General features: G+C 48.9%; 1 protein-coding gene across 1 annotated transcript in view; it reads right to left on the bottom strand.

The window, feature by feature from the left end:
- Positions 1 to 12,979, bottom strand: part of LOC119101698 (synaptogenesis protein syg-2-like) — an 83,149-nt gene that overhangs the window by 15,008 nt on the left and 55,162 nt on the right. Inside the window, exons 12-13 of the mRNA XM_037225116.1 lie at positions 8,470 to 8,675; positions 327 to 444 (exon numbers count right to left, since the gene is read on the bottom strand). Coding sequence (XP_037081011.1) covers positions 327 to 444; positions 8,470 to 8,675 — 324 coding nt within the window. The remainder of the gene's footprint in view (positions 1 to 326; positions 445 to 8,469; positions 8,676 to 12,979) is intronic.

Here is a 12,979-nt window from a genome sequence, read left to right as displayed (position 1 = left end):
CGTCAGCAGGCAGCACGGCAGGCGTCAGCAGGACAGCATGGCAGGTGTCAGCAGGCGTCAGCAGGCGTCAGTAGGACGGACCGGCAGGCGTCAGCAGGCGTCAGCAGGCGTCATCAGGACGGCACGGCGAGATGGCCGGAGCCGGAGCGGCGCCGCTTCGCCTGACCACCGCTCACGCAGAGGCGGCGTGCAGCGACAGCTCCAGTGCGAGCCTGGTGCCGAGTGTCACACAACGAACCCTGTGCTTGATAAACGGATGGCATGTCTTCGTGTTTCGTCTCGATAAACGGATAACGTATGTTCTTGTCGGCTATGCGATGACTTACCTTTCAGCGAGCCGTCAATGACTTTCTCGGTCCTTCGTTCTGCCACATCTCTCAGTGTTTCCGTCTCCATCACCAAAGGTTTGCTTCGACCTTTGGCGTTTTCAGCGTAGATTAAAATCTGCCGGGATCAAAAGCTAGGTGTAGGTTATTACCTTCATGGCGTTCATAAACACTGCTACGCGTAAGCTAACATGCGGCTCACAAGTTCAGTGCTAGCGATTTCTTTCAAAGAGACTGACAGGAAGTGACTGTGTCGACCAAAACGTTTTCCAATTACATTATTTGGCGTTGAACTAAGGTAAAAGCCAACCTTACGGCTGTAGTTGCATGAATAGCGCGATGTGGGTTAATTGTTCTGACACGCCACAGAGTGAGGGTAACATAAATAGGGCGGTTGGTACAAATATTGACACAAATTAAAAGTGCTGTAAACATGTTGCATATTTGTAACTGCATGTTATTATATGCAATTACATATGTGCATATATAAATTGCATATTATATATTGTAATTTTGTAAACAAATACGTTTTTTGGGTGCACCAAATGCACTAAAAGGCAAAAAAAGATAGCAACGGGTAGTTGGCGATTTGGATTGCCGCCATTCTTCCTGTAGCTGCTTGAGGGCTGAAGAAAACCACCACTATTGGCGGCTGCAATTGTTCTTGTTATTGTTAAGAATGAACTTCATGAATTTTAACACGGAACCCATGAATGCATACATGTTTCAAGGACAGGAACAGCTCGAAGATCTAATAAACCCCTTCCTTTTATCAGTTCCTGAAAGTGCAAATTTGCCCTAAGCAAGTTAAAGAATTACATTATCGTAAGCCTCCGGTGAATGTAAAATCCATCGAATTCCTTAAATCGGCAAGTCTAGTTCAATTTTGTGTTCAGGTGATGCATGGTGGCACATGAATAACGTAACGGTGGCAGGAATAGATTCAAAAATAAAATATGTTATTGCTGTTCGCGTCTTCTTGCAAAAAAAAACATTGTGGGCAGAGGCTGCCTGTTTTTGTACTTCGATATGTGTATCGACTAGATGGTATTTTAGATGGGTATAAATCTACCTAACATCAGAAAAACAAAAAATGTCCCACGAAATCCTTTCGGATACCATGAAAATCTCTTAATTTGATGCTGCATTTGCTGGATATATTTTCCAAACTAATTTGGACAAGGATATGCTGAACATTTTGATTCCTAAGTATTTGGACTTCTGCATTATGTTTGGTGTTGTGGTTGGTAATAAGAGTAAGATCCAGTGTCTTTGTTAACCTGTGTTTCAGTCTACTTGCTGACGCCTGTCGCAAGACAAGTTTAACAAGTATCAGGTCATGCACATTTAAAGTAAATGACTTAGGTGTAAATAATGCAACTTACGAAAAGATCGACTACCTACATTTGCACAATTCGGACCACACGGAGACAGACTAGTACCGCAAAACCTGGATACCAGAGGTTGAAAGAGGTTGAAAAAGAATGGTGTCTTTTAATAGGTATGTCTAACACCAGGCAGGTCAGTAAAACAGTTCTAGAACAAATTTCGTTATTCTTTTTCCACCCTTTTCCTATCGTTTCTGGTGAAAACCAACTTGATTAACCTCAAATATCAGCTGTTACCGGGCCCTTACCCTCACATCTAGACGCAATAGAGTGTAAGGTAATCCTGGTGATGCCCTGTATTTTGCATCATTATCTATTACTCAGCTCCTGCACTGAAGCAAGCGAGGCCGCAGACTGAGCAAGCCAAATCTTCAGCTCGCCGTGAATTCCTTAGCCTCCGCAGCCTTGCACGAGCAGCCACGCTTTTGACGGCCGTGATGTATTTGTAACCACTGACTGCGCCAGCACGGTGTTTTCAGGAACAGGAAGCGGAATCCTTTAACACCTTTATGTAATGCTTTCAAAGATATTAAATTCAAGTTTCTGAGCAAGTGGTATATGTCCTCAGCGTTGCAATCCAATGGTAGTTCATCTCGCACGCTTCGCGTCTTCTTTCCCAACGGTTCTCAACGTCTTGGCTGGCTGACTGTACACTGCATTAGTCGTGGTGACCTTTCCTGCGGCTGTTCTTGGATGTGGTCACACCAGGTCAAGTCTGGAAGGTTGCGTTAAACTTGGCCGTAAATCCGTTGCATCATGAATCAGTGTTACTGAAATGCGTCATTAGTTTTGAAATGGTCATTTAACACGCGCCCCCGTGACCAGTTTAATACCATTCGTTCAGGTGAAAGGTCAACTTGCCCCTCTGACTCCTCAAGATCTCAAAAACACTGAGGCGCCTAGAGGCACCAAATTCACACAGTGGGTTGACGTCTATACAAACTCACATGTGCGCAAATTTGAGTTTTCTGAGTTATGACCATGAGGTAACATAAGGTCAAACAATGTCAAGCCCAATGTACCCTAGACCTCCTAAAGTAGCTGCCTTGAACCTAGATATCTGTTGTTCTCAACAAAAGTTCACTGGTGATCATTTGAGGTCAGTGACATCATCTGACTTTCAAAAGGTTGTGGTTACTAAAATCCTACAAAATCATTTTAATTTTTTTCCATTTGAATAAGCGGCAAGTACTAGGCGATACGCTTCTTAAAACAAAATGTTGACCAGGGTCGTTTTAGGTCAGCGATCTATTCTGACTTTTTAAAAAAATCCATGGAAGATATGTGTTGCAGTCCCTGCTTATCAATCGATTTCAAATGATCACCGGAGACTATCTCACAGCAAGATCTCCACTAAAAACGTAGGTTGACTTCGATCTCGGTCTGACCTTTATTCCTGACCCCAGGCAAATCAAATTTGTTATAATCCTATATTCAGCTGTTTTAATGCCTTGGAAATTATTCATATACGTATTTCTTCGTCATAACACTCCGCTATGACAGATTGAACGATTCCTTAGAAGTTGCCTCCCCTGACAGCCGCGGCATGACTTTAACCTGTCATAGGCCAGTGTTCTCATAACGTGTATCACATTTTCATGCCAAAAAATCCGCTATTCAATTATCTACAGCTCTGCAAAGTTTGGCGGGCTACGTCACGCCGTTCGGGAGCTTTGTCTGTAAATACGTTCGGGTCAGGGTCAAACTGTCCCGCTCCCCGCCAGACCGCGTATTAGGCTAAAGACACGTCAAGTACGCTAAAATAAACACATCAGTATCGTTGCTTGTATGCATTTCACTCTGCTTCAAGCAATCGTCTCACACGAAAGCCGTACCTGCGAGACTATCGAGTGTCATGGGATGACCTCAGGTGACGTCGGATGATCCCTCGGATATCAATGGTGGCATGCTAAACTTCCGTGGCCTTTGCTCTACTAATGTATGAAAAGGCTAACAGAGACGTAAAGCATAAGTTGTACTCGTGTCATCCACTCTGACAGGTCGACTGCAAGAAGTGCCACACAATGGCCTGAGTGAACGTTACTCAGTAAAGACGGGCGCAGCACCAGCCAAGGGTTCCGCACCCCAACTCTGAGTTATGTGCCGGAAAAGGTTGGAATTGTTGTTGTTAGCTATTGGCCAAAGTTAATCCAGCAGCAGAGAAAATAACAGGACATGCAACTGGTTACTTATATCGACTCCGGTGCTGCCAACCACAAATGTTGGCCAAGGCTTCGAGAGGTCAGGTTCCGGATGCCCCCGCCAGCGCCAGAGGGTCTGCCTAATTAACGCTATCTGGACAGCATTCTGTTGCCGTCACTCTCAACAGATCGGTTACGATCATTCGTGACCATCCCTCCGCTATCTGAGAACGTATGGAGCAGAGCATGCCCCCGTCTGACCCACTCCTGCCCCATCGGGACGCCTCCCAGCTCGACCAGCTCCTGCTTCAGCGGTGCGCATTTTCCTGACCCGCTCCGGTCCCAGTGGTGCGCTTTCGCCCTGACCCGCTCCTGCTCCAGCGGTGCGTTTTCCGCCTGACCCGCTCCTGCTCCAGCGGCGTGCTTTACCCCTGACCCGCTCCGGTCCCAGCAGCGCACTTCCCATTCCACCTCGCTCCTGCTCCAGCGGTGCACTTCCCACCCCACCCCGCTCCTGCTCCAGCGGTGCACTTTCCCCCTGACCCGCTCCGGCCCCAGCGGAGCCCGTTCCAGCCTGACTCGCTTCTGCCTCGGATGTGTGCTTCCCAGCACGCCCCGCTCCTGCACCAGCGGCGCCCGTCCCATGCTGATCCGTTCCTAGCCCAGCGGCGTCCGTCCCAGCCTGACCCGCTCCCAGCCCAGAGGCGCCCTTCCCAGCCTGATCCGTTCCCAGCCCAGCGGCGCCCGTCCCAGCCTGATCCGTTCCTAGCCCAGCGGCGCCTGTCCCAGCCTGATCCGTTCCCAGCCCAGCGGAGCCAATCCTAGCCCACCCACCGAGGCGGCCAAGCGGCCGGCTGATCAGCCGCCGGCGACGGCAGGCAGCCGGCCACGGCAGGCAGCCGGCCACGGCAGGCAGCCGGCCAGAGGTCTGTCCTCACGGGAGCTCCTGCAGTGAAGTCCACAATACTTTGGTAACGGAGAACCGTAAGTTGTCGTGGTTGGCTGTCAGCTAGAATTGATTGTTTTCTTCGCCTTGAGCCTGTCGCTCATGAATGCTGGTACGTGGTGCTGGTGCCAGTGTTCCACAGGGGCATATCAGCAGCTTCTGCGGGACTAATTGGGAGATCTGCCCCGGTTTTTTGTCATCTGCCGTCACGGGCGTAGGCTTTCCAGTTCTGGTTTAGACTGAATGCCACTAGGCAGGCCGATATTTATGGAATGAAATGGTGCATTGTACAGCATGGATTCGGTTACCAGCATGCATGCTTTTTATACCCAACTAAACTAGGATAATCCATATAGTCCTCCCATCTGGCTTGGTTTATCTTATCTTGCAATTTGAAGGAGATCACCCTTTTATGTTCATCATGTATCTGTTCTTGCCTCTGTTCCTTGCTGGATAATGATAAAGGCTCTCTGTCCAGTTGGGAGGAAAAAGCTGCATGTGACAGGGGGGGAGGGGGGGGGGGAGTCAACCTCTTTCATCGAATGGGATCCTATACTCCTGACAGGGACCGTTTTTTAAAACTAAGCTCTGCAGACATGTAGCGTAAAGAGCAGCCGGCAAGCAGGACAACAGATGACCATAAGGAATGGGAGGGCATGTTGGGTTTGTTTTCTCAGCTGTTCCCAGTAAGAGGCATTTGGCGGCGTAACACCACCAAATGGATAGCAGAGGTGATTTTCATCGTGTAGATGATGCGGAAAATATGCGAGTGCCGGTTGCAGTCTTTGGGAAACGGTATAACCTGGATGGCCAGTCGATGCCATTTACATGGCCCGACGGGTTCCCCACTGTCCCATTTCAAACTAAAGCGTTTTGTAGTTGCGAATGGTTTCAGGAAGGTGGCATTAGTGGGTTCCCGATATATTACTGACACGTCCATGGGTCGGATAGTGCGGCGATCGCTTCATGACTAGTTTGTTAAATAACTGACAGCATATTGGCCTACTTCGCACAGCAAGCTTCAATGCCCTTACCTGCCCTGGCCGTCAATATCAGACATCCATCCCTAAAAATTACCGAATGTTGACTGACCCATGGTTTGCGCATTATCGTACGTGAGATTTTCCACGTATTGACACACAGTTCAGCTAGCGAGATTGCTCCTTCATCATTATTAGTTGTTCTAGCCCCTCTGCGAGGCCTGGTGACCGAGACCTGCACTTGTTTCCGACCCACGGTCTTCAACAACTTCGCGATTCGGAAATACTGCGCTTCCCATGTTTATCTAAAGAGGAGGACATGTTGACGTTAACGTAACGTTTGCTGTGCTGCAGACATGCGCAGATTGTGCAGCAAAACGGCATACATTGAAGTGCTTGGGAAATTTAACAGCAACAAACGCAACACCTGCGTTGCTTGCTGCTGAAATTGCCACAACGTTGCGATCGCTGGTTGTACAGAAATACGCCCGCTAAAAGCAATACTGGCAGGGCAGGTTAGGCCCGGTGAAACTGCAAAATCTCCGGCCGGTTAACGTGAAGACTCCCTCGACTTGTGACCTGGAATAACATTTTGATGCAAGTTAGTATGCATGGAACGAGTTGATGGGGCCGATCCATTTAACACGAGCTGGCGCCCAAAACACGCGGTCATGCGCCGTGCGAAAGCGGTGCATAACTCAGAGTCAGCGGTGGAATTAGTTTATTATATGTGCAATGCCCGTGTGTTCCCACGACAACTCGTTCCAAAACTAATATTCGCTAGCAATCATCAGCCTACGGATATCGTACCAGTTTTCATACGTGGTGTTGCCTGATGTTGCAAATGTGATGAGACCATGTCAGGCGTGCAAGTATCAGGCGCATGGAAGCTGTGTACTCGCATCATTTTTCCGCATTGGTATCTTCGATGTCATCATGAACTCAGCTGCAGAGCATCAGACTGCTATTCAGATATATGCATGCTGACAATAACTGTCACCAAAAATCCCTATAACCGTTAGCAATCGTCATACGATGACAACACAGCCGAAACATACGGGCGCCTAAATATTGGCCACGTAAACGACTGCGACTTAACACGGTATTTGGCCGTCGCCTCCCAGAACATCCAGCTCATATTTCGGGCTTATATGTTCCCATATTGGCCGAGACTGCACCGCACAGTTATCGTGCCAAACACCAGCCATAATGGCCGGAGGATGTGGAATGTGCGTACGTGCGTCGCACGCATATCATGCAATCAGGCGGAGAGAGTTGAGTAAATCGGCAACACATATCGTGGTGCTACCTCGCCGTCAATCTGAGTACTTACATGAGGAACTATGGAATGAGGGGAACACAGATCCCCTGAAAGACTTTTGGTTTCCCGCAAACTAAATCGGCACCAATGCATGTGAAATTGTGATAGCACAATCTTTGTATTCTAACAAAATAATCTTAACATGACACAAATATTGCTACTATTTATTTCTCTACCTGTCCAACCGGCTCCCATGGGTCTCTGCCCACACCCACGCCTACCCATCCCAAACATATTGCCTACCCGTTTTTAAATTGTTGAAGTCCTACATATGATTAGTTTACCAGTTAAACTTTTGATAGATGTTTTCGATGGTCACAAATACCAGCTGTTCGCCGTAAGGCATCGCTAAAAGCGCGGCCATGCTATCTAGGTACACAGGGTCCCGATTCCGACCGCAGGGTATTCACGGCGAGACTGTAAGTCCCCAGGCCGGCTATTGGCGACTTTTGGCTTTGACAACAGCGCTGGCAGATTATGACAAAGTGGCGGGCCGTTGTGGGGATTTGCTAACATGGCCCGGCGCAGGCATCGCTGAAAAACAGCGGAGATGATCAATAGCATTCGGCGGCTCTCCAGGGAGGGCAAAGGAGGCTCGCTCCTTAACTCGGAGAGGGTTCCCTACGGCCAGGGCTTGGGCCCTGCTCTTTTTCGCGGGGAGGGGGGAGGGGTAGGCTGTTACGTGCTCTGTTACATTCAGCGCTACATGCTCCACCACCCAAGTCGATTGTTGATTTTCTGTGTCGATTTTGGCGTTGCCTTGTTTACCGAATGACATCCATGAAAGTGGCCTGCTAGTCTTCGTCTTTAATCAAACGCATTCTTGCAACACCACGATTACAAAACAGAGCGCGATTCCACCGGGGTTAGAATGAGTGTCCCTTTGAACCGGCACTCTTTAGTTTGAGGCCCTGGCCTGCATAAACTCAACCCCAACGCCATCCCCTAAGCAAACCCTGAGTGTGCCGCTGATCTCATACAGATGGCTTGGGCTAACCATCGTGGAAGGTGCTTGTGAAAGCACGGAACACACATTGACGAGCGATTGCGCTGAGCGCCACCATCCATCAATTTGATGCAATCACGCGAGCAGTTTCCAGAATCCGAACAAAGTTCAGCAGCATTTCCGAACCGCATCAACCAATGCCACCTGTGAGGACTGCGTGGTTAAACTCCTCAGAGTTTCTCGGAAAATATTTGTAAGCAGGGATCGGATTCAGTCGGTCCAGCAGCAGCCCTGTCAAACCAAGCCAAAATGCCCCCTCTGCCCAGTCAGAACGACCTTAACTGCCGTCCACTGACCAGTCTAAGGGCCTAAGCTGCCAGCCAATGACCGGTCAGAGAGTCGCGAACTGCTGCCCACCGACCTGGTAGAAGGTGTTGACCTGGAGGTCGCGCAGCAGGAAGCGCGGCGTGCCCGAGGTGGCGTTGTAGTGCAGCTGGCCGCCGGACCTCTGCACCTCCAGCACGAAGCGCTGCGGCAGGCCACCGTCGTTGCCGGGCAGACACTCCACCGTCAGCGAGCCCACGCTACTGTTGTAGGAGCTGCACTTGGTAGGCGGCTCCGGCACTCCTGCCGGCAGCACGGCCGGGTCAGCTCAACGGTCAGCTCACAGGCCATTCGGTCACAGATCGGACCACAGCCCATGCCACAGATCAGGGCGTTGTTAGGTCACAGATCCGCCGCGGACCGGGCCATATGTCAGATCACATGTCAGGTCACAGGTCAGGTCAAGGTTCAGGCCACGTGCGACATGGCGGGTCAGATCGTAGCGTAGGTAATATGTGAGGCCAGGTAACACACCAGGGCATAAATTAGGTCATCATCCAAGGCATGTGGAGTTAAGAACAGAACAGGTACGGGGCAAACGGCAAGGTTTGATTTGACCGATGAGGACAGCCCTCTTGCTAGTGACAAAACAAGGCTCGATTATACACAGCGTTTCCACTCTAACACTCTTTTTCACGCCATAATTATTTCACAGCAATCTGACAAGGACCTAATTCGGCACTAAATTTAAAATAAAAAAACGGAAAAAAATGAGCAGGACCATGGATGGGAGTCAGGGCCAGCAAACATGTTGGAACGTTTTACCACGGAGGCATTTTCGTTTTTTTACCGTGTGCCTTTTTATCATGCAATTTTACCTTGCGAAACCTTCCGATTTAGTTCCATGGATGAAATACATCAACGTAAACTTAGGAAATTTTACGCGTTTCCAGAGTAAGGTTTTCTGTCTGTTTTGTCGCCCTGACCGAAATGATGAGTTTTGTGCCCTGGTTATCTTCTTGTCCATGCATTTATAACTATATTTGAGCGGAATGCAGCGGGAAGAAACAAGCTCTTTTAACGCAAGCATTTTTAAGCAGGAACCGCGCTAGTGCTAAATCCGAGCCGCATGAAATATGAGATAAGTGAGGGTAAAATCCATTTTTGGTTATCAGGGCTATCAAAATGGACAAATAATCGAAGCATTAGTTTGGATAGCCTTGTTTTGCATTTCATAGTTTTTATATTACTCTCACCTACTTGTTTATCCGTTACCTCACGTTTTCGTTATGTCATCAGTTGGCACCGTTGTATTTAATGTGCAAACGTTCTGAGGAATTGTTACGCGATAACGCAACAAAATTGCTTTCAGAGTAGCATGATATGCCGGCGGGCAAATCATGGATTCGCCCCCTCCAGTTTATCCTATTTTTCGTCCCTTTGATAAGTTACCTTTGGAATGCAGTGGTCAAAGTTACGTACCATTCGAGAAAATAAAAGCATGGAAGTGGCTATAACATACCAACTACGTGATATAATACTGCGTGCCTTCGTGGATGCGTACGTGCGCTCGCGCGTGCGTGCGTAGGTACGTGCGTGCGCACGAGCGTGCGCACGTACGTGTGCACGGGCGGGCGGGCGTCGGTGCGTGTGTACGTTCGTTAGTTCGTTAGTGTTCACGTGCAGGCGCGCGTGTTAGCTTGCGCGCACGCGCGCGGGTTTTTGTGCGAATCTGCTATTCATGCGTGTAGTGTGTGTATGCGTGTGTCTGCTCGTGCATGTATTCCACAGCTTTCACGGCCACGGCGGTGACGCTAATTAGCAACGCAACCTGTCTCTGGCTCTCGGCGTGTCAGCAGCAACATCGAATATATATTGTATGCTGTTACACGTATTGACTATCAGTCTACACTTGACATGAGCTGAATTGCTTTCTGCATTATTTGCCGGCAACAGCTGCCAGAAATCTACCCAGAAACGTCAATGGGCTGCTGCCTGCGTGGTATTTTCGCTACTACGACCAGCTTCGTATTTTCGCTCAAGAAGTTGGGTGCATCGGACTCTGAGCTCTGCTCTGACCCAGAACAAATGTGACGTTCAGTCCGAGAGACACGAACATATCGTTCAGCATTTTCGCCTGGCTTGAAGCCGAACGCAATACCGAGCTGCGCGCTACTAATCACGCTCAGGGGAAGGCCGGTGGAAACCCCGTCCGCCGACGCCCACCCAGGCCTTCTATTTATAAGCCCATCGTGCGCCTGTCTGGCGGAGAGTGCGGCCGGGCCCGCTCTCATAACGAGCTGGGCTAATTTGTATGGTTCGTGCGCGTCACGGCTGAATGATTAATTAGTCCAATCAGTATGGTGAAGACCAGATCGGGTGCAGAGCCAGCAGCGGGAGCTGTAGGGATAGGCTGCTAGTGCACACGGCCCAATGGCGGGCGACAAGCGCCGCCGAACGCGGTACGTGGACAACAGGAATGACCAACGCCGCTGTTACGCTCAGTGGAGGCTCCGCCTGACACCTTCTTCAACCCGAAATCAGAATTGGTTTCGCATCAAATTTGGCGCACACATGACCTAGTGTTCATGACCTAGTGACCTAGTGTCCATGACGCATGACCTAGTGTTCCCCGCTGTCGGGCGGGTCTAATGCGCCGAATGACGCCGCGTGCTGGCCGCGCGTCTCCACAGACGCAAGGTGCGGGGCAAAACGGACCGCTTCATCGATCTAGGTGGACACGCCCAGCATTGGGCCGCTCTGGCGGTGGGCAAAGACAATATTTTCCCGGCAGCCCATGCGGCTCCGTGCCCGTCGTAAGCCGCGAGGCGTGGGAGTCGGGGTGGGGACAGACGACTGGCAGACTGTCACTCCAGGGCCTAGCAGCCTGGCACAGTCAGCGCTGTCTGGCTTCAGCCTGTCAACGAAAGCCTGGAGAAGCACGGACATCAGGCGATACACGCCGTTTCATCAGATGACACGCACAGCTCCATCGGATGACACGGGCAACTCCACTAATGACACAAGTAGCTCCATCAGATGGCGCACGTTGCTCCATCTGGTGACATATGCACCTTCATCAGAGTGCTGCGACTGCGGTCTCCATATTTCATATCGAAGCTTGGGTTAGTGGATAAGGAATTGAACACGAGTATAAGCTTGTCATATTAAAATTAAGCCACTTGCTTACTAATTAATCCAGCTAGAACAGCTACCATCGTGTGATATTCATGGAAAACGACAACTTTCTTGCTGCTTACGTTCATCAAAACAAATGCAAATTGACCGATTGATCAATACGATAACTGATCACTGACCGATTGTGAAGCTTGCTTTGTAGCTCAAAGCTCAGTGGCTTTGCAGCTCAGTTGTCGTACCCGTACTCCGGACCATACAGCCCCAGACACCCAGCTACTTGGCTGTGCATTTAAGTCCTATATGGTCACTTAAGCGATGCTGTTTTGTCAGTTCGCGACTGGGAAAGAGTCAGACTGGCATGAGACAGCCATGTCATGACGCTAAATGGTACGTACAAGTCTGGCAGCACGAACTAACCGATTAAGTGGGAGTATTCTAATGAAGTGATGGTTTCAGGTCTTTGAAAAAAACTGTATTTAGCAAGCACTGACATACCTGAATCAGTATACACGACAAGAGAATGGTCGGTCCCCATACAGTCCCACTATCATTCGATATAAAAAGCACTGGCAACCATTTTATTCTAAGAAAGGTATATTCCGTGATCAGCAGTGAAGTGGTGTCAGTGATGGTTCCTTCCACCGATTGGTTGATCGCAAGTAACAGTAAATCCTTGATATAAGAAAGAAAGGTTTTGAGCTTCATGTCTGAATGACTGAACGGGAATGCACGCGGAATGACGTAGCATACAGCATATCATGCAGCCTTTGCACAGCGATATTTAAGGTAGCAGAAAGCAAACGCAGAAAACGTGACCGGTTTGTTGAACACCTTAGAAACGCAAGCTTACAGAAGACGTGCATACCACCAGGAGAACGCATGACAGATAAGCAGGCAGAAATGGAGCATAGCGCAGCAAATATAAACTTTAAAACATCAATTTTAGCAGCAACTTAAGGTTATACGGACCTCAAGACATCCAAAGCTCTTCACATTCCAAATCTTCGCCCCATGTTGAACGTGCAAACTTCTTCATGTAACATGGTTTAAGCACCACTCTTAGATTATGTACGTCTATGAGGCTCAGACCATGTTTGTGGTGGCTGACGTACGGTAAGTAATATTTGCACATCATTATCTGTGCTTGACTTTGCACACTTCCGTTTTAGCCGCTTTTCTCGTATCTTGCTAGTTGCTTCAGTTTTTACTCTGCACTGCACACCGAGTGCTGGGAACTTGGGTTATTTATTCTTTTAGCATCTTTTATTGACGGCGTCTTCGCAGGTAGGGATTATTTACTCGATTCACATACCTCATTTTTCAAGTGTAATATTTATTTTACCTTCTGCGCGTTGTCCCAAATGAGGATGATCCCAGCTCAAAGCCTTGAGTATCGTCAATATAAGTTAATTTAGCATAACGTCATCTAACTAGCGTCATCTGATATATTTGAGGTCGATAGCACATTA

Source organism: Pollicipes pollicipes, unplaced genomic scaffold (genome assembly GCF_011947565.3).
Source record: "Pollicipes pollicipes isolate AB1234 unplaced genomic scaffold, Ppol_2.1 Scaffold_2555;HRSCAF=2994_pilon_pilon_pilon, whole genome shotgun sequence".
NCBI classification, from domain to species: domain Eukaryota; kingdom Metazoa; phylum Arthropoda; class Thecostraca; order Pollicipedomorpha; family Pollicipedidae; genus Pollicipes; species Pollicipes pollicipes.
This window is presented reverse-complemented; position numbering and strand designations above follow the sequence as displayed.